We start from the raw sequence: 27,133 nt of genomic DNA on the forward strand, positions 1-27,133 counted from the left end.
ACATTGGTATCTCGGTAACCGTAATAGATACGAACATGGTTAAATTGGGGCAAAGTTGCGCCTTTAGGATGTTTACCAACATGCCATCAAAAAAGTTTTAAAAATTTTAAGGATTGCTGAGTTTTTTGGAAAAAACGGATTTTTTTGAAAATTAATTTTATTTTTTCCTGCCGTTACTTTTTAGAAAATCAAAAAACTAGTTGCACATTCTCACATCCACTTTGGTGGTATTTTTAGTTTTTCAAATTAGCTCAAAATTTGTGAGATACAGAGTCCAACTTAATTTTTTTAAATACGGACCTGGATTTTTTATATCAGGTTTTGAAAGAACTCGGTCTCCTGAATACAATGATATGCCACACTTGATACTTTTCTTTTGTTTTGGGTACCTTAACAATAACAAAACTATTTAATTGTTATTTAAAATAATTTCAAATCCGGCTCTGCTTTTTTAATTTATTTAATCTGATTATATTCATTACAACAATTGCTGTCCTCCATTCGCGAACTTCGAGTTCCGGGCTTTACGCCCTGGGGCTACTCGAGAACGGTTCTGAAAGGAGCGGTGCGCGATAGCCTGGTGCCTCCATATGGCGCGGAACAGTTCTGGAGCTTATGACTCAATTGAATGGTAGCTTTATGACTCAATTGAATGGAGTGAGAGTATCGCGTTCTTGAACAGTTCAGAGCTGCTCAACTGCGTGAAAGGAGGACAGCAAATATTGATCAGCGCTAAGTGACATTGAATAAGAAAAATCAATAAAAATTGTTTTGGACATTTGAAATTAATACATTTCAACATTAAGAGTACAAAAACAATTAACAAGTAATAAAAAACAAATGTGATATGAAAAAAATCTGTTCAAAGAGCTATAAATAAGATTGAACGAAAAACAAATGTGTGCATTATGGAGGGTGGTAACCCTTTCGAACATGCAGACTCTGCATTTCTAACGCTCTGCATTACACAAAACTAAAAAAAAATCCAAAAAATTTTTCAAAAAATTCCGAATTTAAAAAAAAAATTTCGCGGAAAAAACCTAGTATGTGTGCTTCTGGGGCTGAACTATACTACCAGTTAAAATACTTGCACTTATTTCTGGGACACCCTCTATAACAGTTAAATAGTCTTGTTACTGTTAAGTTAAGGTTCCTAAAACAAAAAAAAAGTGTCAAGTGTGGCATATCATTGTACTCAGGAGAGCGAGTTCTTTCAAAATCTGAAATAAAAAATCCAGGTCCGTATATAAAAAGTTACGTTGGCCTCTGTATCTCACAAATTATCAGCTAATTTGAAAATCTAAAAATACCATCAGATAACTCTAATAAAGTGGCTATGAGAATGTGCAATTAGTTTTTTGATTTTCGAAAAAGTAACGAGAGGAAAAAATAAAATTGATTTTCAAAAATCAGATTTTCAAAAAACTCAGCAATCCTTGAAAGTTTTAAAACGTTTTTGATGGCATCTTGGTGAACATGCCAAGGAGCAATTTTGCCCCAATTTAACTTTCTTCGTATCTATTACGGATTCCGAGATACCAATGCTCGTACCTTGAATTTGTAGCAGCCCTGTATAAACAGTTATTATTTATATCAACAAAACTCACCTTTTTAACAGCACTAAAGGGGCATAAAAGGTAAAAGGCCATTATTCCCGCTTTTGCGTTAAAAATATTCCAAAAGTTGCGATGAGTTTTTTACGGCTATCAAGCTATCTTGTACACTTCGCACTAAAAGATGTTCTAAAAAGAACAATGTTCGTCTGCTAGTAATAATGTTTAAGCTTAAAATATCACAACACAATTCATTTAAACCAAAAACTCGTAATACAAAACTAAAGTGTCAAAACAAATGACAATGTCAGTAAATAAATGAATAAATGTGGCAACTTGACATTTTTTACAACAGAGCTACCACCTGAATCTCCAGCGGGAAATTTAGATTCCAGTTAGTCAGCCCGGTGCCGAATATTCCATGTTTGGCAACAATGAATTTTAAAATGGCGCCCTCAATTACGTAACCATAAGTTTAATTGGTACCCAATAATATATTTTTATCCGTAGAGTTTGCTGCCGAAGTTTTCTGAATACATTTCGAACCGCCCTGTATAATATCACTTTTTTGAAAAAATCAGTCAAGTATGTTACGTTTCAGAAAAATTCTCCCAAACGTAACGTTAAACATCGAAACAAAGAAAACTCCTCATAATTTTTGCTATATTTTTGTTTTTTATTTTATGTCTTTGAGGTATAAATCTTTATGTACTAATCTTTCATCAGATAAAAATGGAGTAAAAAAAAGTCGACCACTGTTGTGGCACTGATAAAATCAAAAGAATACGTTACTATATTTTTCCATGTTAGTTGAGGAACTCTATCCAAATAAATCGAAACGTTTATGTTATTAATGCGTGACCAAACACAATAAAACTATATCAGCAACGGCCAAAATCATTCTTCCACTGGCTGTGGTAAAAAAGACTTAATAAATTGCCTGCGTGTAACCAAAAAATAACATTGTTTCCTATATTTCTTTTCTTAGATCGTCTAAAGCCTAAAATAAGTTTTCTTATGGCGGATTTTCATGTAAGCGTTCGACATTTAGTCAACTTTAGGCTTCATTTTGTATAAATACGTATAAATATACAAAGTTATATATTTACATAAGTTTTCTTGAACCATTTCTTAACTATAAAAAAGTCATATTTTTTTGGGTTGAGGTTCGTTAAATAAATAAATTTAGTTTTCTTTAAAACGTCTTGACGTTTCGCCCTTGATTTTGGGGCATCTTCAAAAGCTTTTATTGTCTTGAGATTTTTATTTAGTTTTTTCAGCACTTTGGATGTTCGTGCTATTCGACAGGTCTTGCTTTTGAAAAAAAGACCTGTAGCACGAACATCCAAAGTGCAGAAAAATGCGCTTTTTATGAAGTCATGGACAACTCTATGGTTTCCATTTAAAAAATCATATGTTTGTGTCATATGTCAAAAATGACCCAAATCAATCTCATTAAGGATGTGATTATCTACAATTTTTATCTGAAAGCTTTTTGTCTAAAATAGGTTAAAGGAATTAGAGACAATTTTTAAAATAGCCGAAATTTGATTTTTTCGAAATATCTAGTAAGTCATGAATTTTTTCAAAAATCTGAAAAGCGCATATTTATGACCCTACAAAACTGTAATTCTTTTTCCATTTAACCGACTTTCTATCTCCAGTAGTTTCCGAGATACCCATAGAGAACATCGTAGAAAACTTACCCTGTATTAGAGTTTCCTATACCTGTCTCAGATTTTAATTTTTATACTTATCTCACAGATTTAAAGCGATTTTTTTCAAAATCGACATTAGTTTATGGCAGGGTTGGAAAAAATCATGATTTTTTAAAAAAAATCCGATTTTTTTCATTTAAATCGGATTTTTTTTATTTAAATCAGATTTTTTTGATTTTAATTCAAAATAATATTTAAATCGGATTTCCAAATGACTAGGACTTATTTCCAATTAAAGTCCTATCCTAAATGGCTAAATCTTAATAACTCTGAGCGATACCGATAACATTAACAATTCTACGGGGCGTGTCATTTTTCCACATCGGTCACCAATATATTCCGTAAAAAAGTCGCTCGCTTCAGATCAAAAGGATTTTTTTTCAAACGTCTCAAAAGTATTAATTTTTGTCTTTTTAACGGCTATAGGCATAAACTGATATTAGCTGTCAAATTCAACGAGTGTCCAAATCGTTTCTCGATTACTGTTTGTATTATTTGCAATGTTTGAAATTGATTAAAAAATTATTTGTAATGTTTAAAAAAAAATAGTGTTTTATTCGGAGTAAAAATGTACTTTTTGTGCCTCCTTGTAACGTCGGAAAAGCTTACGATGGTATAGCTTTACAATGGTCCTTCAAATGTACAGCATCGTCAAAAAAGGTATAATTTCTACCCTTAATAAAACAATACACTATTGTTCGGAAATAGTCTTAAGTCGAGATTAAAAATAGTATTATCTAATGTCAAAGTGTAAAGTACTTACTGCAAATCAAAATGTCGGTAAGAATTTGGAAACATACCAACGTTTCAAAAAAAAATAAAACAGCATATTTTCTGACAACGATTATAGATTTTCGGGAATGAAGATATAGTCTTTATATCAGAAGAACCTAGTTCTGGCACTAGTCGGCGAATGATATGTATTCGAAAAGCGAATTTTTGTCACTTATAAATAAATTTAAAATAAATTCCTGCGTTTAGCGGTCTTATGGATTCATATGAAATTACTTCAAAAATCGGTTCAACATTTAAATTGATGAATATATATTTTTATGTTTATAACTTTTACAGTTATTTTTTTATTTATTATAAAGTTTCAATAAAATTAATTTTTTGATTTAAATCACATGATTAAAATTAAAAAAAATCACTTGATTTAAATCACGATTTAAATCATGATTTAAATCATGCCAACCCTGGTTTATGGACATTATTATTTAGATTATAGTTTGAAAGGGCATTTGAATCAAAAAACAGAAAATACAGGGTGTTGTAATAACGAAGTTTTTATGTAAAATAAATATTTAAAATAGACTAGCAATTTTTTATACTTCTGTATACATTAAACAAAGCAATCAAATTTTTCAGTAAAGTTTATTTCTCTGGCTTAAAAGTCAGCACAAGAATTAAGTTTTTTATTATAGCATGCATATTTAAATATCTCAGAAACCAAAGCTTGTAAACATATTTAACCCTTATAGTAAATGCCTTATTTTGTGTTCCCATTAGAACACCGAGAAAGTTAAGCGACGTAAGGCGATACTAGTGGATGGACGGGTGACGGGGCAAAAGTGTAAAATCTATTGACACACACTGCTCATTCACACCGGTTCGAGGCCGGATGAGATCGGATATCTCGTGAGTAAGAGTCGATTACGCTTGCCAAGTCGGTATCGGTAGGCCATTGACCATGATATGGCCCAGGACCGCGGTTCGGATTCCGCGTAAACAAAGTAGGCCCCGTCCAGATTAGGCCTGGCAGCAAAAAAGAGACGTTAACTGAAATCTTTACTTTACTTTACTTTGATACTTCTGTACACATTAAACGAAGCAATCAAATTTTTCAGTAAAGTTTATTTCTCTCTCTTAAAAGTCATCACGAGAATTAATTCTGAAAAGCAATGTACAGGGAGTTAACAAGTTTTTTATTATAGCATGCATATTTAAATATCTCAGAAACCAAAGCTTGTAAACATATTTAACCCTTATAATAAATGCCTTATTTTGTGTCCAGGAATCCAAATATGAAATAAAATACCGGGTGTTCCATAAGAAAAAATATAACTGGTGTGAATCTTAGTTCTGACATACCCTGTAGATTTCAATATAATTTTAAATTATGCACATTGTCTTCCTACATATACGTATAAAATATTTTTTTTCTACATCTTTCCGTTTTGGTATAATCAACAGAGGCGAATGAGGTGCGCCACCCTGTATACAGTTTGCTAAAAAAATCATGAAAATAGGGCTAAAAGTAAAAAAATATACCACTTGAATTTGATGAAAACATGTTCCGTTGCGTTTTTTTGCACCTGAGTGTATCAAAAACCATCGTTTACTATTTTTCTTTTAAATGAAAAACAACGTTTCATCGGGAAACTTAACGAACAGCGCTAGCTATAGCGCTGCAAATTTAAGATAAATATGGGAAAAACTATTTTCTCCCCGTTGGAAATCGGTCCGTCTGCGGCACCACCGTTGCGAACTTTCCGATTACCATTTTCCGCATCTTTTTCCTTATTTTCTTCCGCTTTCCCGTGCCCGTTTGCCTTTATTATTTTTCCTTTCCGCCGGAAAATTACTTTAAAATTAGTTTTCACTGGCGAAAGAGCTGCGACGAAGAACAATTAGGGATATCAAAGAGCCGGCAATAAGTAGCCAAGTTTTACTTTGCTAATGCCTTTTGATTAATATTTGTTAGTTACACAAAAGCTATAGGTTTGTTTCTCTAATTTCAATGTAAGTATTCAGAACGTCAAAATTAGTGGTAGTAATTTTTAAGCTTCATTCAGAACCTCGCAATTAGTGGAATAAATTAGTGGTTTCAATTACACCTTATACTTTTTAGTTTACGATCATTCACAATGTCTAAAAATCACAATTAAAATTAATAGAATATCCTAGCAATAGCTTGCGTTGGTCAGTTGTATCCATAGAGAAAGTCTAATATTTAGTATATAAAACAATCAACTTTTGATTTCTAACCACAATTTCTTTTGACGGAAGATAAAGGCCAAAATGACATTTATCGCAAATTTTGACGTATAATTAGTGGAAAAAGTTTCATAACTTTTTCTACTAATTGAAAATGTCTACCACTAATTTTGACGTTCTGAATGCTTACATTGAAATTAAAGGAACAAACTTCTACGCTAATTGAAACCACTAATTTATTTCACTAATTGCGAGGTTCTGAACGAAGCTTTAAAGTTCATTCAGAACCTCGAAATTAGTGGAATAAATTAGTTGTTTCAATTAGGGTAGAAGTCTGTTTCTCTAATTTGAATGTAAGCATTCACGTCAAAATTAGTTTTCATTTCCAGTTAGTAGAAAAAGTTTTAATTTTTAACTTTTCCACTAGTTATACTTCAAAATTTGCGAGGTATGTTATTTTGGCCTTTGATTATCATCCGTCATTATCATCGAAGAAGTTTCTGAGGGCTTACGATCAAGAAAAATCACAGATCTTCCTGGGTTTAAGTAAGAACAATCTTCGGATTGTCACGGGGTTTTTAACAGGACACTGTCTCCTCAATGAACACCTCAGTAGATTGAAACTAAGAAGAAACGGCGAATGCAGATTCTTTTTTAGAAAATGGGGAAACACCAGTACACCTCATCACTGAGTGCGCCGAGACGACAACCATTCGTGCCATGAACTTTGGTACGACTTACGACTGATATTGGAGATGGAGAACTACCCTCTATAAAACCGTCTCAGATACTGGCTTTTGTCAAAGCCCTGGGACTGTATGATGAGTTATAACTCAAGAAAGGGGGACACAATAGATCTGTAAGGTCGCAGTGATTAACCCCCCTCCCACTCATTCTAAATTCTAAATCATCCGTCAAGAAAATTTGTGGTTAGAAATCAAAAGTTGATTTTTTTATAAGCTAAATATTAAGTTTTCTCTATGGATATAACTGATTACTGCAAGCTGTTGCTAGGATATTCTATTGATTTTAAACGTCGTAATCTAAAAAGCATAAAGTGTAATTAAAACCACAAATTTATTATAAGGTGTAATTGAATTTATTCCACTAATTGTCAGGTTCTGAATGAAGCTGTACACTTCATACTTTTTAGTTTACGATCATTCACAATGTTTAAAAAACACAATTAAAATTAATAGAATATCCTAGCAACAGTTTGCTTCTAACCACAATTTCTCTTGACGGAAGATAATCAAAGACCAAAAATTACATTTCTCGCAAATTTTGAAGTATAATTAGTGGAAAAGTCAGGAGTTTGATAATTTTTTCTACGAATTGAAAATGTCTACCACTAATTTTGACGTTTTGAATGCTTACCTTGAAATTAAAGGAACAAACTTCTACGCTAATTATTTTAACCACTAATTTATTCCACTAATTGCGAGATTCTGAGTGAAGCTTTTAACTTTTTCCACTAATTAGGTATACTTAAAAATTTGCGAGGAATGCCATTTTGGCCTTTGATTATCATCCGTCAAGGGAAATTATTAAAGGTACAGTTGGTTCCAATAAAATTGAATACGATTTAAAACATATTTTTATTATTTTGGGCAGTATATTCTATGATACCAGTCTCACATTTCTCTACTCATGTCATGTCATGCTGACGTTCTGAAAAATTTATTTGCCATTTTGTCAAAAGCAAAGTTGTTTGATGAAAGCAAAGATATAACCAGGTTCGTAAATAATAAATTGACATAGATATAATAACCACTCTCAGCAAATTATTCGAGATGTACTTTATTGTTTTAAGACTAAAAATGTAAATGTAAAACGTAAAACCCGAACTTAAAATTAAACTTAGCTGCTTGTCCTTGAGGCAATCCTTCTTCAAACAGTACAGCGTGACTTGGGGCTTGTATCTCTGCACTCCCTCTCGGCTTCACTGTTGGCCAATACAAGGAAAGGGGCCAGAATGAGGGCACCATGAACCAATATATAGCCGTAACTACTGACTAGGCTTAAAAATAGGAACGAAGCAGCATGGTTCTTAAGTTACATCCATACTGTGGCAATCTATACATGAGATAAACTATTCATACAGTGGACACTCGTCCATGGGACATCCGTACATAGGAATCACTAACCGTACATAGGAACTACGCCCCTATATGGAACATCCGTCATAACTTACATAGGATAATGTCCGTACCTTGGACATTCGTCCATGGGACACCTGTCCATAGGACCATAAAAACACGAAACTCGTGTTTAAAACCTACCAAGGTGTAATAAACACAATAAACCTACCTCGAGATACTTCCGAGAGCTCAATAATAACCAAAGGAACTGTCCTTTCTTCCATTTAACATTCTGGAGGACAAAAGAAAACCAATCTGACAGCAAACACCAAATACGAGTTGACTTGGGCCAATCCAAAACTCTACCCAAAACTCTACTCAATAATATTGAATCTAAAAAAGATAATATATCATCTTTACCTGTAGCTTCGAAATAGCAGCTGATTCAGATTATGCAGCAAGATTTAAATAATTACCATTTCTAAAAGCCGGGTTACTGATGGTGATAGACCGGCAAACCAAAAGTGAGGTTATATCGCGGAGAGCGAAACCTTGAAAATAATTGTCCACAGAAGCAGTGTAACGATAACAGGGTTGTCGACTAGAGAACGTTGAAATCCGGTTGAAATTACGCTAAGCGTGTCAAATAAACTATCAGGCCTGAACGATACGGAATACGGTGACGATACGCCAGACATCATATATCATAATATATAAAAGACATGTAACGAACTAAAAACGTTACACTATACGGTTTTATATTAGCTCTAATTTAAACAAGTTTATGAAAAACATCCATAAAAAAATATATATCCTTCAAATCGTTTACAAGATAGTTTACAAAGAAGTTTCACTTCAAATATGCGCACATAGTTCCAAACAAATTTTTTTTAATAGAACCTCTCCATGTGTATCATATTACACTTACATAATTATCCAATGTTCCGATCTACCTTAAACCACGTTTGTCTACATTTACATACAACTTCCCCCCTCATCTACAACACTGCATATTACCGCGCTCCCATGGGGATAAATCTCATCTCTGTACCGGAAGTCCCCGGCCTTCCCCAGCGGAAATGAGGCCAATCTACCTTCGGATCGGGTGCGATCGGTTCGCGTCGGCTGTTATTTATACGGATAGCCAACGGCCGAAACCAATTTAAAGGTCATTTCCGGTCGGGGTCCCTGAAGGATGGGTTATCGAACAATTTTTGGTTATTAGCTATATTGGATATTCGATATTGGGAATTAGCTACTATCACTATGCACATATTATATTCGAAACGATGTATCTCGTATAATATAAATATTGTCTGCGTTTGTTTGAAAGAGTGTGGTCACTGTGGTGAATTATGAAAAATCTTGGACTGATACGGTTTTAATTTTGAAATGATTCTTTGAAATAAAACCGGCTTCTCTAAATTTACGTTTTTTTTAATGAGGTTTATTAGTAGTACTGTATTACTTGTAGTATTGTATGATAACACTGATTATAGAACGAATAAAAAGGATTGAACGTTTCTAGACAAATCTATTTATAATAATTATTTTATTTGAGGCGTCAAGTTGCAAAACCTGCTTAATTTTTTTTAAATGGCCTAATGGCATATATTAATAGTGGACCCTGAAATCTACATAAACATAATTCCAAACTGCAGTAAAGTTTGCCTATTCCTATATAAAATTCACTGCAAGTTGCATTACTGCAGCAAAATTCGTCTTATCCACTTATATTTGCTTTTTATTGTCATTATTTTTACAAATCCCGCATTTCTTCATAAGATTTTTACACAAGTATAATATTACTACTGACATTTTTTCAAATCCTTACTTAATTTTAATAAAATAGTATATTTAATAAATCAAGTTACGATGCAAATACCATATGATCGAAAAAAAAGGCATCCAGTTGGCAACAAATGACAATTGATAACATTTCCCATAAAAATTTACACATAAAATGACAGCGTCGTTCTTCATCTCATAGCCAATTTGCCTCTTTACTAGTAAAGAGGCAACAAAGCACTGAGATTTTTGAATGTCTGGAGTGCGGTAGACAGATAATATCACGTATCGGCTTTTCAGTCATAGAAAAGCTCATGAAAGAAAACGCCTTGCGTGGCCATCTTCTGATGCGTGTCAAATACTCGTCAGCGAGTAATGGCAGTATGTATGTATGTATGTAGCCAATTTGCATCATACTGCAACAAAACCCGCCTTATCCGAATTATTTTTGTGCTTTTTCTGTTTAAATGATACCACTCAATAGACACGTTTTTTTGTAAATTGACGCTTCAAATATTTGCTAAAACAGTTTTTGCTTATTATCTCGAAACAACGTTTGTGGGATAAGACATTTATTTTATTATTATATTAATTAAAAAAAAACTTCAGTTTTAAGACACTCTGTATACATATTACATAAATCATTATTGATTTTTAAAATATTTATTCGCAAACTAGGGAGAGGCAAATCAGACAAAGAACGAGATGATAGGTGTTAGATAATAGATTTTAGACTACCGTCACAGATTAGGTATCCTATAAGTATACAGATAAAAATCTTGTCCCTAATTCGTGGTACGAAAATTGTTTTTTATGACGATGTGCAAACGAGTCAAATTTCCTGTGCGCAAAAATAAACTCGCGTAAAATAACAATAAACAGCGTAATAGAGAGATATCGCTAAACCGAATAGCGTGCATGGACGTTAATAAGGTCAGGTGTTATTTCCTTTACGTGAGGTGGTATTAACCCTCTTCATTTATAGTTATCGGATCGGAAAAAATTCTGATCGCGTCCGCTATTTAAACTTAACCTAACTTTGAATTTAAAACTTTGAAATTGTTTTGTTTACTAGGTATTTTAAAACTAAAGGGCTAAAGTGCTTATTTCCAGTGCTTTATTGTTCAACGTCTGCCAATGGGTTTAGGGCAACAAGCAACAAATTCTCTTAGAAGGGCTAAGTCGTCATCTGCTGTAAACCTAAGACTCTTTATAGGTTCTTTAGTATTGGAAGAGGTGGAATCCATATTTTGGGCCATATTTATTTAATTAAAACTAATCCCAGCTTCTTAAATATCAAATTACCTAATAAAACTAAAGCAATAATTCAAAACAATTCAAACATAACCTATAATAAAAGATCTCGCCGGGCGGCCGGCTCCGGTTGTCAAATACCCGCACATGCCCATTTAAGCAATTTTTAAACGTTATCAGAGGTTATTTAGAAAGAGCGCTTGGTGTAATTGCGGTAACGTGTGGCGGTAACGTTATTAGCGGGTGTTGCGTTGACTCGCGCATATCGTAACCATGATAAGGTACGCGTAAATACTGTATGACGCTATTCGGTTTTCCGATATCTCTCTAATAACTGTGCCGGTCAGGCGCTGTGCACAATTTTAGAGGCCAAAAGTGGGCGTGCTATGTGCGCAAACTAGTAACCTAACTAGTGCCCCATTCCGAAAATTGGAACCACGAAAAACAATAAAGAAAAAACAAAGATTATAATCTGTATAATCTGTGCTACCGTTCGAGACGCATCGTTGTTATTTTGGTTTGTACGTTTTGGCTATTGTGACAAAGAATGTTATTAAAGGTAAAGTAAATGAGATTCTTCATTATTTAGCTAATGTTATTTTATTTTTCTGTTATAATGTTCGGTACTAAAGCTCTTCCTTATTTATTACATCTGAGAATTATATTATAATACCAATAATATACCATGTGTATGCATTTAATGAAATCTATTAAGCTGTGAATAATTTCAGTTTTAAAAGGAATATAAATAAAATTGTTTGGTAGAGATGAACCGCCTATTTAAAAATAGACATATTTCTTTAAATTCAAGACATTCATTTTTAAGACACTCTGTATACATAAATAAAATTATTGATTTTTAAAATATTATTCACAAACTAGGGAGAGGGAAATCAGGCGACGAACAGAGAGAGAGATTAGTTGTTAAATAATAGCTTTTAGACCATTCGAGACGCGTTGATGTTATTTTGGTTCTTAAGTTTTGTGACAAAGAATGTTATTGAAGGTAAAGTAAATGTTTTTTCATTATTTAATTAGTATTAACTAAAGCATATAGCTTATTTGTCTGTTGTAATATTCAGTATTAAAGAGAGAGTTTTTCCGTATTTATTTCATCTGAAAATATATGTATAAATATAACGTGTGTATGCATTTAATGGAATCTATTTATGCTGTAAATAATTTCGGTTTAAAAGTAATCTAAATAAAATCGTTTACTGTTCCTTCGTGCCCATGTTTGTGGTTCAGTGTGAGAATAAGGGCCTTGTTGAGTGTACTAACAATTTTCGACCGTGCATGGACGAATATCTCGCAAAAGGGAAAACAAAAACAATAAATAGAATAATTCATAGAATAATTTATAAAGATTCTAATATAGTATATAATTTCTAAAGATATTGGCACCAAACCTTCATGTTTGGCGTCGAGTCCGCAACAAGGGCCTTCGTACCTACGGGTTGGGAGTGGGGACCCGTTAAACTGACAAAAAACTCTTCAGTTTTGAATGATATAAATGTGGCATGTTTTGAATGTAATAAACTATAAACCTAGGTATGAGGACAGTTTGTATATTATTATTATTTCTCTTTTATTAAAGTTCAGGACATCATAGTTATATTCTTTGGAATAGTGATCGGGGTTTTCTCTGCCGTGCTCTCTTACTCGTGAATTCCAGACAGAGTACGGCACTCCATTCATTTCATTTAATAAAATAAGTAGGGCAATACACTTACAATTTACTAATTTAGCGTATTATTTACATAACCTATTCTCCTCAAATTTCCCAAAATATTGCTTCTGTCGAGGCGCATCCGAGGTAATCACAATAAAAAAATATTTAACACAACGTAGATTCCTTTCTTTCATTTAAATTTCTTGTTATACAGTTGGCCAAAATATTACCTCTTCAACTTTGTTGACGAATTTGGGTTGTTACACTACAAATCAAAACTAAACAATAGAATAACTCATAATCTACAGATATTTGTTCAACTTTAGCTTCGAAACCGGAGACCTTAGCATCTGCGGGTGGGGACCTGCTAAACTAACAAAACTCATTAGTTTTGAATGTAATAAATGTGGCATGTTTTGAATGTATTAAACTACAAACCTTCGTATGGGGACAGTTTTTGTATTATTATTATTTCCCTTTTATTAACGTTCAGAACAGCATTTTTTTGTATTTTACTAAGAGTGAGTCCCAGGTGGGACCCTCCACTGAGGCCGCGAGGGCCTATTGTGGCTCAGTTTCTACCAGCTCTTTAATAGAAATAAAGTTCGCCCTCAAAACCCAGCCTTTTAACATAGGCCGTTATGTCCGAGGGTGATATGTCTTCTAGGTCTGATAAGTCTAGCGTGGGTTTGCCAAACACCTCAAACCTGGTCCTGCCCCCAGCGGGGCAGGTACACATAACGTGCTTCATTGTTTCGTCATCTTCCATACAGAGTCGGCATTCGGCCGTCTTCCACCAGTCCCATCCTCTGTAGGTGTGATCTCAGCCGGCAGTGGCCCGTGTATACTGCAGTAAGCGTACGCGCTCCGTTCCTACCAGCCTTTAGGAGTTCATCTGTTCTACGTTTGGATGGCCCTGCTAGGATTGTTTTGGCATGTTCCATTCCGGGACTGTCATACCAGTCCCCCGAAGCGTTACACCCCTAACCCATTCACAGAGCCTGTCTCTTGCGAGATTTTTTGGTACGCTAAGTGTCGGTTCTGGGCCCACGAATGGCGAGCCTGCACCAGTTTTGGCGACGGAATCAGCACGTCAGAACAGCATAGTTGGATTCTGGATTCTTTGGAATAGTGATCAAGGTTTTTTCTGCCGTGCTCTTTTTATTGTGAATTCCAGGGAGAGTACGGCACTCATTTCATTTCATTTAATTTAATAAGTAGGGCTGTTTCCAAATTTAGCGTTTGATTTACGTAACCCATTTTTCTATTACATTCTTGATTTATTTTTCACCGACGAAAAAAACAGACTTTTTTTGAGAAACAAATCAGCCACAATTGTATAGACATTATCTTATATCTTGTCTTTGTCATTTCTTTGAAACTGCCTCATATTAACTTATTTTTTCTTTTTGTTTCAGATGGACTTATATACAGAACGAAGACCCTCCAATAATCACTTCGCCACAACTTTCACTTGTTATACAAAAAAATCGGCATTACATATTTTAACTAAACAATTACAAGAAACACGAGTGAAATATTTATATTCTAAAATTGTCTTTAAGTACTAAGTACACACACTTGTTAATTCTTCACGAACATCTTTTTAAAATTTTAAATATTTTCATTGTAAATTTTATCGAATGTTTTGTATAATAAAATACATACATAGCGTGCATATAAATAAGAAACGTTACATACACGCCTCAATGGATCGACACCTTTTGAATGAAGTTGTAATAGTAAGAAAAGTAAGATGCAGTGTTGTCAGGATGTTCTAAGGTCGTTAACCAATTCCTTTTGATATGTATATGGATATGCGTTGCTTGTGCTATTCACTAAGAGATTGTAAAGATATTCATTCATTTGTAAAACTGATACCGGATTGTCAGTGTGAAAAATGTGTTTAGTTTTTGTATTTTAAAACATGAAATTGTTATTGTTATCTACTGTTTTTTTATGGTTGTGAGTTGTGATAGAAGATAGATATATCCATCCATTTTCCAAAGCACTTTTTAAGATTTATAGGTGAGTAGGTATATAAAAAATTCTTTGACATTCCCCATATTAATTATACATGTAAAATTACAGTGATCTGCTTTTCATAACCCTCGCTGACACTGTTTATTTTATTATGTTGTATTTGCAATACCGGGTGCGTCTCAAAAGTGGCTCACCCCTATAACTTTTTTATTTTTTTAGATAAAAAAACGAGATTTGGTATGTTAGTATATGACATAAATTAGGATTGATTGATGTATTCAATTCTTTTTGGCTACTTCCTGTTTCACCGGAAATGACTACAACATACGGTATTTTTTTTTACTTTCGGTATACACCTTCGGTACTTTTTTTTTACTTTATTCGATAGAAAATGACACTATGAATAGATTGACATATCATATGTCAACTATTGACACAAAAACAAAGTTGTATTTTAAATTTCAATCTAGGGTGCCATGGTTGTGTTCAAAACACTAATTTTTAGTCAAGTAGCCTTGGAAAAATAGATTTGGTCGTCTAGTGTTTTTAATCTCTCGTCCTGGCGGGTTAAAAGATGCCCAAATTGTATTTTTAATCATATCTGAATTTTTTCAAATGGAACGAGATTGGCTCATTAGCGTATTTGGAAAAAGCATTTTTTTACGAATAATTTGATACCACCCACTTGGTATTTCGAGTCAAATTGTCGTTATGAATCGTATGTTGCCATTTTCAAATAACCATATTCGAAAATGTTAAAAGTTGATATATCATTCTATTCAGAGTGTCATTTTCTATCGAATAAAGTAACAAAATACCGAAGGTGTCATTTGAAAATCAAAAGTTGTAGTCATTTCCGGTGAAACAGGCAGTGACCGAAAACAATTGAATACGTCAATCAATCCTAATTTATGTCATAAACAATGTCAATGTTTTATCTGAAAACATAAAAAAGTCATAGCGGTGAGCCGCTTTTGAGACGCACCCGGTATAAAGCTTTATAATACATCAAAATTTTAAGGTGCCCATTTTTCGTACCGGTGAGTGTCTTACTTTTTCTAGTTGCATTCTATAATGTACTAGTTTTAATGTACTTTTTTTCTTCTTTTTTTCAGGTGTTTCAGCATCATATTCGAACACTCGTTTGTTAAGTTTTATAAAAATTGTGTTATTCATGTCCGTACGTTACTCAACTTTGCCGTTGTTCGTCCGTTATCGAGTAGATATTGTTAATATCGGTTGTGCCGGTTTTGAAATGGAAGTGACTTAGTTCTGTATCTGGTGAAAGGATGAGTGAGGAAACCAAGAACAAGAGGCACAGCGGTGGTTTTGATCCGTTGACCAGATTAGGAGAACTAACAAGGTACCTACTAACAAAATAATACATAATACATATTTTGTAAGATACTTAAGGTTATTGATTAAATATTTTTTCTAATTTCTTTAAATAGGAACAATGTTTTTTATTGATCTAAATTAGGTACTTACATAAAGAGTCGTATACCGGGTGTTTTGGTTTCGCTAAAACTTTTTTTTATTTTTTTCAGATAAAAAAATGAGATTTGGTATATTAATATATGACATAGACCGAGATTGACTGACGTATTCAATAATTATTTTCGGTCATTTCCTGGTTTACCGGAAATAACTACAATTTTTGATTTTTAAATGGTACCCTCGGTATTTTTTTACTTTATTTGATAGAAAATTATATTCAGAATATTCCGTATTTTAAATTTCAATCTACAGTGTCATGGATATGTTAAAACTACTAATTTTTAATCATTTAGATCCATTTTATCACATACTAAACCAATGAATACCGAACAACAAACAAAAAATGTAATATACCAAATAGCCTGTGAATGCGATAAATTTTACATTGGTGAAACATCTAGACCCTTAAATGTTAGAATTAAAGAACATAAAGATTATATATTTAAGAAAGAGAGGTTTTCACAAATCTAAGATTTGTCAGCATTCATGGGACACAGGGCACAGAATAAATTTTAATAACGCCAAAATTATAATGAAAGAAGCGATAGCCTCTAAAAGAAAAATAAAAGAGGCTTTTTTAATTCAATCTAATAAAATAAATGTATTGCTTATGCATTTGTAGATGTTAGTGATGTATGGCAATCGCTTCTTTGATTTTAAAGAACATAACATAAATAAACATAATATACGTAAAATTTAAAAATAATCATACAGAAAGTTTGGGGCTTTTTGGTTTTACCTTATTAAGTAATTGTTATCAGGTAGTAATTGTTAATTTTGAAGTATAACTTGGATATAATGATGATATAATGTCATTTTAACAGAACGTCAACGGTTTCTTGTAGACGTTCTGTTTTAAAAAAGTAAAGTGTTCTCGAATAGTTGAATTTAAATATTTTAAATAGTTTTTTTCTTTATTCCTTGTATTTTTTTTGCTTCCGACGACGGAAAGAGATAACTTTCCGAAACGTTAAGTATTTTTTTCTTTGTTAGGCAAATTTGTATTACTGTAAACATAACTTCTGACAAGCAGCGTCCGTTTAGGTTTAACGCCAGAAGTGTTTACAAAAAATAACTATTTTATTTTGTAGATTTTCTTGCAGTGCAGTGGCGAAATACCCATAAAGGTTTTTTTTGGTGAAAAAGTAGATTTGATTAACCATAAATATATAACCCAATCGTATTTTAAATCATAATCCAATATTTTCAAATGTAACGATGGTGGCTCATCAACGTATTTCGAAAAGTCATTTTTTTGAAAATGTCAAAAGTTGACTCTCTTCTTCATTCTATTCAAAATGTCATTTTCTATCAAATAAAGTAAAAAAATACCGAGGGTATCATATACAATCAAAAGTTGTAGTTATGTCCGGTAAAACAGTGACTGGATGTAATTGAAAACGCCAATCAGTTTTGGTATATATGTCCTATACATATACGTAACAAATCTCGTTTTTTATCTGAAAAAATAAAGAAAGTTATTGAGGTGAACCGCTTTTGGAAAACACCCAGTATGTATGCGGGATCATTTATGGTTAGATGTTTATGGATAATCAGTGATCGGAAAAATATCTTTGAAAATATAGTTGAATTTTTCTAATATAGTTTTAATTTTTTTTTAAGTTTCATTCAGAACCTCGCCAATTAGTGGAATAAATTAGTGGTTTCAATTACAGTTTATACTTTTTAGTTTACGATCATTCACAATGTCTAAAAAACACAATTAAAATTAATAGAATACCTTAGCAGCAGCATGCGGGAGTCAGTTGTATATTGGTTTGGTTTGGTTGTGAAATAAAAAATCCTAGCAACATCTTTGCGGTAGTTTGTTGTATCCATAGAGAAAGCCTAATATTTAACTTATAAAACAATCAACTTTTGATTTCTAACCACAATTTCTCTTGACGGATGATATAATCAAAGGCCAACATGATATTTCTCGCAAATTTTTCTACTAATTGAAAATGACTACCACTAATTTTGACGTTCTGAATGCTTACATTTAGTTTACAGTAGCAAACTTCTACGCTAATTGCAACCACTAATTTATTTCACTAATTGCGAGGTTCTGAACGAAGCTTAAAGCTTCATTCAGAACCAAGTGGTAGTAATTTTAAATTAGTGGAAAAAGTTAACAAACTTTTGACTTTTCCACTAATTATACTTCAAAATTTGCAAGGAATGTCATTTTGGCCTTTGATTATCACCCGTCAAGAAAAATTTTGGTTAGAAATCAAAAGTTTATTGTTTTATAAGCTAAATATTATGCTTTTTCTATGGATACAACAGACCTGCAACAGACTACCGCAAGCTGTTGCTAGGATATTTTATTAATTTTAATTGTGTTTTTAGACATTGTGAATGATCGTAAACTAAAAAATATAAAGTGTAATGGAAACCACTAATTGGGAGGTTCTGAATGAAGCTTAAAAGTTACTACCACTAATTTTGACGTTCTGAATACTTACATTGAGCTTAGAGTAAGAAACTTCTACGCTAATTGAAACCACTAATTTATTTTACTAATTGCGAGGTTCTGAACGAATCTTAGAGCTTCATTCAGAACCTCGCAATTAGTGGAATTATTGGTTTCAATTAGCGTAGAAGTTTGTTCACCTATTTTTAATGTAAGCATTCAGAACGTTATAATTAGTGGTAGTAATTTTCAATAAGTCGAAAAAATTAACAAACTTTTGACTTTTCTATTAATTATAAGTACTTCAAAATTTGCGAGGAATGTCATTTTGGTCTTTGATTATCATCTGTCAAGAAAATTTTTGGTTAGAAATCAAAAGTTTAATGTTTTATAAACTAAATATTATGTTTTCTCTATGGATACAACAGACTACCGCAAGCTGTTGCTAGGATATTTTATTAATTTTAATTGTGTTTTTTAGACATTGTGAATGATCGTAAACTAAAAAGTATAGAGTGTAATTGAAACTACTAATTTATTCCACTAATTGGGAGATCATGAATGAAGCTTAAGTCCTTAAAATCAAAACACGTTTCTATGGTAATGTAATTTCGTTTTCATTCCTTGATAAATTGTTATTAATAGAATTTTAATTATCATCATATGTTTTGCTGTTTTAATATGCTAAAGAAGCACAACATTTATTTAGTTCAACGCTATGAACCCTCTCCATGATATTAGTTATCGGAAAATGTGATACATTAACCACAGCAAAAAAATATGACGTTAATCAAACTTAATAATAATCATCTAGCAAATTAGCAGCAGTCAATAGATGGGCAATTCCTGTCTATCCCGGCGCATATATACGGAGTCTTGAAATGGTCCAAAACAGAGCTGCAGGAAATAGCTAGAGCTACTAGGAGAACACTATCACAGTTCAGATTGCACCATCAGTCGTCTTCAGAAATCTGGTTGTATCTCCACAGGATCCATGGAGGGAGAGGACTTATCAATGTTGAAAGAGCATGCAACAGACAAAATAACAAACTAGCAACCTATTTTATGCAAAGGGATACTTACCTTCATCGAGCAATATGCGAGATTGACCGAGGCTACTCTTCCTTGAACCTGGCTTCCCATATCCCAACGGAAGTTCCATCGGTTCAGGAACAGCTGAAGGAACTTCGAGGAAAGGCTCTGCATGGAAGGTATGCCAACGAAAGCCAGGCAGAAGGAATTGATAAAAGTGGATCTATAAAATTCCTTACAAACATTAACCTCATGGGAGAATCCGAGGGCTTCATATGTGCAATACAAGATCAAGTGGTTAGCACTAGAGCCTATAGGAGGCATATTTTAAAACAAAACATACCAACTGACAAATGTAGAGTATATCATAAGATTAGCGAATCCATCCAACACATCAGCTCTGGATATGAGAGTCTTGCGTCAGTCCACTACACGGAAAGACACGACAACATAGCAAAGATTATTCACCTGGAAATGCTAAAGTACCTAAAAATCAAGAACCCTGAAAAGAAATATTATGAATACAGGCTACAAGAATTAGAGGAAAACGAACATCATAAAGTATACTGGAATACGCAAATACAGACAGACAGATCAGTAGTTCATAATAAGCCGGACACTGTTTGGATAGATAAAAACGAAAAGAAAGCTTACTTAATCGACGTAGCTGAACCACTAGATCACAACGTAGTCAAAACTGCAAGGGAAAACAATTTCGAAGTATCAAGACTTGGCTTTCGATATGAGGGAAACCTGTCATCTAAAAGCAACCCGAGTAATACCACTCATCATTTCAAGCAATGGTCTGGTTCACATTGATTTTGAGAAGAACTTAAAGGAGCTGAAGCGACCAGAAAATATCATAAGTCAATGTATTAAAGCAGCTATTTTGGGTACGGTGAACATAGTCCGCAGAGTAATGAACATGGAGCCTTGAATGGAAATATTCCGGCGACACGTTCCTACCGATTCCATCGGTACAACCGGCGATACATCGGTATAACACGGCGGGTAACACGGCGGTGAAAAAAAAATATCTAGCAAAGAATGAAATCGAAATTAAATTAAATTATATTTTAGAAACGCCTTTTGGATTTTAGGACTTCAACCTAATTTTCAGTATTTTCGGTATGGAAACTTAGAAAAGTATAAACAGGATTAACCCTTTTAGATGAAGCATTTTTTTTAAAGAAGAATGCGTTTTTCTCAAACTGTGAATAAAAAAGTTTTTCCTTTTGCAAAGGCAATCCGGGGACGTACTGTATATTTTTCATTTTTTGACAAACAGTCTTTTGATCATCGCTCATTTGTCGTTGTTTACTTTTAATTTATTTTGACAGGCAAATTGGTCGAGCTTCACTATAATAAAAGTACTAAATTGGTGTCCTGCAGGGCCAGACAAGTGCGCCGAATAAAAAAAATAATGACGAGCACAATAACCGTATATTTTTCCAACTGACCATCGGAAATGGTAACTGGACGCAGGACGTCCGATGACGATGATGGAGGATACGACGGAACGCGTTAATTGCCAAAATGGAGAGAAAAACAAATTGCGATCGATAAAAGTGCCATAAAGCAGTCCTATAAACGCTCTGTTTTACGATTTTTGTTTATTACCGTCCATTTTCTGGCCCTGTTTCTCAAGTTTATTTCTAAATATATATTTCTTTCGACACTGATTACAGGGAGTACACATTTTCCGAACATTTTTCGCTACAATGTAGCTTTTTTCTAAACTTAAGCTTCATTCAGAACCTCGCAATTAGTGGTTTCAATTAGCGTAGAAGTTTGTTTCTCTAATTTCAATGTAAGCATTCAGAACTTCAAAATTAGTGGTAGTCATTTTCAGTTAGTATAAAAAGTTAACAAACTTGTAACTTTTCCATTAAGCTTCATTCAGAACCTCCCAACTAGTGGAATAAATTAGTGGTTTCAATTACACTTCATACTTTTTAGTTTACGATCATTCACAATGTCTAAAAAACACAATTAAAATTAATAAAAAATCTTAGCAACAGCTTGCGGTAGTTTGTTGTATCCATAGAGAACGCATAATATTTAGCTTATAAAAGAATAAACTTTTGATTTCTAACCAAAATTTTTCTTGACGGGTGATAATCAAAGGCCAATATGACATTCCTCGCATTTGAAGTATAAATAGTAAAAAAGTCAAAAGTTTGTTAACTTTTTCCACTAATTGAAAATTACTACCACTAGTTATGACGTTCCGAATGCTTACATTAAAATTAGGTGAACAAACTTCTACGGCTAGTTGAAAGTACTAATTTATTCCACTGATTTCGAGGTTCTGAATGAAGTTTTAATTTACGATCATTCACAATGTCTAAAAAATACAATTAAAATTAATAAAAAATCCTAGCAACAGCTTGTGGTAGTATGTTGTATCCATAGAGAACCCATGATATTTAACTTATTATGGTGCGTTTAGACTTGAGCACGCACGCACTGATCCTCCGCGAATGCTCAAGTGTAAGTGGCTCACGCTCACTCTGAATCTATCTGTGCGCGAGTAGCCGCGAACGTGAGCCGTCTGGTGTCGGTTTTTGATCCGTGCTCAAAGGGATTTTATGTGTGCGGGAACGCTCAGTTTGGACCGGCAATTTGTTTTGTCTGCGTTCTTGCGTGCGTGTGTGATTTTTTTTCGTTTTCTTTATTAAAATTATGAAGTGGATCAATGAATCTTCGTTATTATTAATAGAAGAATATAAAAAGTTGCCTATATTATGGGATGTTAAACATTCTTTGTATTATTAAAAAATCAAAAAAAAAATAACGCATGGCAAGACCTTGTAAATAAAATTAATATTGAATATGTCGATATTAATGAAATTGCTATTCTAAAATTTGTATCTTTTGTTCGTAATTTTTGGTGTTATTAAATTTTGTAAATAGTCAAAGTCGGGCCTGGTCATTCTTGTAAAGCTTTTGAACTGATCATAGCCCTCCTCAGACACTAAGTTGTTGCAGTAAATTATATCGATTTCTAAAAATTTGTGTTTGCCATCAGCGACGATGTTTTCGATTTTTCTTCTTTTTATAATTAAGCTGTGCATAACAATGACTTCAGCCTCGACTATTTCTTGGTCGTCCATTATTTTCGCCAACACAACTCTGCTGTGCGCGCACAAATGGATCACTTCATTCGTCGAAAAATAAGTTTTTAATTTGAACGGAGCCGAGAGCGCGAACGAATGCCGTGCGCGCACGCTCAGGGCCCGTATTCTGTAACTTTGAAAACGCTAAGCGCTTTTAGACGTTCAACGTATATGACGTTAATTTTCGCTGAGCACGCACTTAATTAATGATTTCGGTATTCTCGTCTAACGCGCTTAGCGTCTTTACTGATTGCGCTGAGCGCTTTGATTTGATGAACGAATGATCGCTTGTCGAACTGTCAGTGAAAATCGAAAATAGTGTGATGTTGTGCGTTATCTTGCTCTTTAGTGAAAATTACTGCTTCTTCTATAAATTCCTCAATAAGTAATTGATAATTTACGACTTGGCAGCTATAAATATTGTTCAAAACATCGGAAATGCTGATAAGCGTCTTCAACATTTCCCTCGTATAATACGAATAATGACATAAATAGAAAAATAGCTTGACATAACTCAATAATAGGTTATGAAATTCACGTAACATTGACATTTTCCATTGTTACATCCGTCAGTTATCAACTTTTGACTATCAGCTACTTAGAAATTGTGATGTTGCCAATATGTGCTCAACGCGTATCCAGAACACGATTCGCATGGCAACGAGAATGCCAAAATCGACTGCCTTGCGTTTCGCTGATCGAATACTTGCGCTCACTGTTTTGAAAGCGTAACGTTTTTATGTCCAAGTTACAGAATACGGGCCCAGTTCGTGCGTGCTCAAGTCTAAACGCACCATAAAACTATAAACTTTTGATTTCTAACCAAAATTTTTCCTGACGGGTGATAATCAAAGGCCAAAATGACATGCCTCGCAAATTTTGATGTATAATTAGTGGAAAAGTCAAACGTTTGTTAACTTTTTCCAATAATTGAAAATTACTACCACTAATTATGGCGTTCTGAATGCTTACATTAAAATTAGGTGAACAAACTTCTACAGCTAATTGAAACCACTAATTTATTCCACTGATTTCGAGGTTCTGAATGAAGCTTTACCATCGTTAATTATACTTCAAAATTTGCGAGAAATGTCATTTTAGCCTTTGATTATCATCCGTCAAGAGAAACTGTGGTTAGAAATCAAAAGTGGATTGTTTTGTAAACTAAATATTAAGCTTTCTCTTTGGATACACTGTTGCTAGGATATCCTATTAATTTTAATTGTGTTTTTTAGACATTGTGAATGATCGTAAACTAAAAAGTATAAAGTATAATTGAAACCACTAATTTATTCCACTATAATGGTGCAATTAATTCCACTTGTGTGATTATGAATGAAGCTTTAGATTAGATTTTTCGAGGTGGCTATCGGTCTGATCCACTGTAACCTTTTCCGATTGTAATCTTCTTCTGTCTTTCTTCAGTCTTATCCTTCTCAAAAAGTCTAGCAACTTGAAGACTGAACCCTCCAGGAGGCTCCAAGGTTCTGTGGCTTATTATTGGCTGTTACAGAGAACCAAATTTGAACATTTGCCAGGTTGTCGCACCGACATACATTTCGTTTTGTCGATTCTTCTTCAGATTGACAGAACTAAATAGAATTAATAATAATCTCAGGATAATTGAGTCTCATTAATAAATGACGAATAAAGTCAATCAACCAAAAATGAGAAAAATGTAATGGTATTTACTAAAAATAGTTTTAATATTGTTACCAATAATAAACATGTTTATAAAAATGTATAAAGTCCACTCAGATGTCAAAAAAAACGGAGAATTTTTTCGTCAAATTCAAAGTATTATATTTTTCTTCCTTTAGCCCCATTTTTATGATTTTTTTAGCATACTGTATATAAATCTATCAACTTTAATTCATAAACTCACTTTTGTATAAACTTTAGTATTTGGCTTATTATACAGGGTGAATTGAAGTTTTTTACCGCAATTTTAAAACACCCTGTGCAATAATTTCGTTCATAACGTTACCTAAAACATTACTTTTCGATCCGAATCATGTCTTCTGTGCATTTTGTTTTTTGATTCATGTCAACACATGCCTTGGTTAATTTTTAAGAGCGAAATGAACTTGCCACCAACAGTTTGCAGTTTTTTCAACTATCATTATTTTATGATGTTATATTTTAATATTACAAAGTGGCTTTGGTGGTAATGTCATATCGACACTGATTAGAACTCCATATTAAAATTTAAAAAATGTTAAAAGGTAACGATACAGGCTTGGCTTTAATAAATATTAGTAACACTAGCAGAACTAAAAGGATATTAAAAAAATAACTATAATAACTAAGTGTACAAACAAACAAAATACTTATAAAACATATTCTAATACTTTGTATTACCTATCTTGACTGCTATAACTGTCTGTAGACGTCAGTTCATACTGTTAATGAGGCTGCAAATATATTTTGTTATGTTTTCCCGTTCTTCTTCAAGGACCAAGCGAATATTCATAATTTCGTCCATTTTTAACAAGATCAATGACTTTTGCACAATCTACGACACTAAGAATCATATTCAATCGTATACAACAATAATCACCAATCACCAAAGCCACCTCATCATTATGAAGAATAACATCAAAAAGTAACGATAATTGAAAAAAGTTGCAAAATGTTTGTGGCAATGTCATTTCGCTCTTAAAGATTAACCAAGGTTGTGTTGAAATGAGTAAAAAAATAAAATATTCAGGAGACATGGTTCTGACCGAAAATAATGTTTTGGGAAAATCTACTCACGAAATTATTGCGCAGGATGTTTTAAAGATAGGGTAAAAACAACTGTTCGATTAACCTTGTATAATTGTCAAATTTTCAGAAGAAGCAAAAACACTTTAAACTTGACGAAAAAAAATTCCGTTGCGTTTTTTTTTATCTGAATGTGTAAATTACAGTGGTGTAATTTGGTAAATTAGTGATATTTGGTGATATTTTGCTATTGTAACACCAAATGTTCTAAATTTATCACATTCTAATTGTAGAGTTGTTAAAAATTAATGGCAATGAACCTCCAAAATGAGTCTTCTATCACAGATTATACAGATTATAAACTTATCGTCAAAATCATTGTTTTTCGTCGTTCCAATTTTCGGAGTCGCGTACTAGTTAGGTTACTAGTTTGCGCACATAGCACGCGTACTTATGGCCTCTAAAAATGTGCACAGCGCCTGACCGGCCCAGTTATTACGCTGTTTAAACGCGAGTTTATTTTTCATTAAAAACAATTTTTGTACCACGAATTAGGGACAAGATTTTTATCTGTATACATTTAATATACCTAACCTGTGCTTCTATTAACGATCTCTTTAATACATATTTCAGACTCTCCCAATCAACACCGAGCTCTCCCAGACTTCTACCCCGTCGGGCCAGAGATGGTGCTTCTACATCAGGTGCTGGTACTAGTTTATCTACCTCAGTCCCACGTCCAGACTCTTTGGAGTCCTTTAGAGCTGGTACCAGCACCATCGCAGCTACTGGGGGCGATATTAACTGGAAGGAACGCTGCCTGGAACTCCAGTTGGAGCTGCACAGGAGCAGGACTCAGGCTACTAGAACGAGGGACATGCTCAGAGAAAAGGTAAGTCTTTGTTTTGTTGTTAATTTTTAGTTTGTGTTGGTACATTTCACTTCTTTTTTACATACACATGATTAGGTTTTTTAAACATATTTGATAACGTTTAGATTTATTTTCTCTGTTAATTTTTGACAGAAATAATAAATACATAGTATTAAAATATATTTTTATTTCTATTACAAGCTTAAATCAAATTAATGAAATTACTAATAAAATATCATAAACATATACTTTTAAAAAGGGATTGTCAATAAATATGTATTGGACTATTATTCCTATATTGTTTATAGTGTTAAAAGCTATAAAAATCAGAATATGAAGCATTTTTTATGCAATATCTGAAAAATCTATCATGGCCTGAAAAACTACTTAAAAATCACAAACTTATGACAAGTTAGGTTTCTATTATTATGAATCCTTCTTGTTCTATTGAACGACTTTTTGAAAGTCAAAACCTTGCTAATTCTTGAATCACATATGTTGATTCG

General features: G+C 33.2%; 1 protein-coding gene across 7 annotated transcripts in view; it reads left to right on the forward strand.

Annotated features, from left to right (window-relative positions):
• LOC115875878 (uncharacterized protein CG43867) overlaps positions 1-27,133 on the forward strand; it is a 517,198-nt gene that overhangs the window by 42,047 nt on the left and 448,018 nt on the right. For 6 of the 7 annotated variants that reach the window (XM_030891428.1, XM_030891431.1, XM_030891435.1 and 3 more), the window contains exons 2-4: positions 14,422-15,031; positions 16,102-16,349; positions 26,390-26,648. In XM_030891428.1, coding sequence (XP_030747288.1) covers positions 16,276-16,349; positions 26,390-26,648 — 333 coding nt within the window. In that variant the 5' untranslated portion in view covers positions 14,422-15,031; positions 16,102-16,275. The remainder of the gene's footprint in view (positions 1-14,421; positions 15,032-16,101; positions 16,350-26,389; positions 26,649-27,133) is intronic. The other variant, XM_030891429.1, reaches the window with a different exon arrangement.

The sequence above is a fragment of the Sitophilus oryzae genome, unplaced genomic scaffold (genome assembly GCF_002938485.1).
Source record: "Sitophilus oryzae breed Bouriz unplaced genomic scaffold, Soryzae_2.0 scaffold_1396_pilon_pilon, whole genome shotgun sequence".
In the NCBI taxonomy this organism is placed as follows: domain Eukaryota; kingdom Metazoa; phylum Arthropoda; class Insecta; order Coleoptera; family Curculionidae; genus Sitophilus; species Sitophilus oryzae.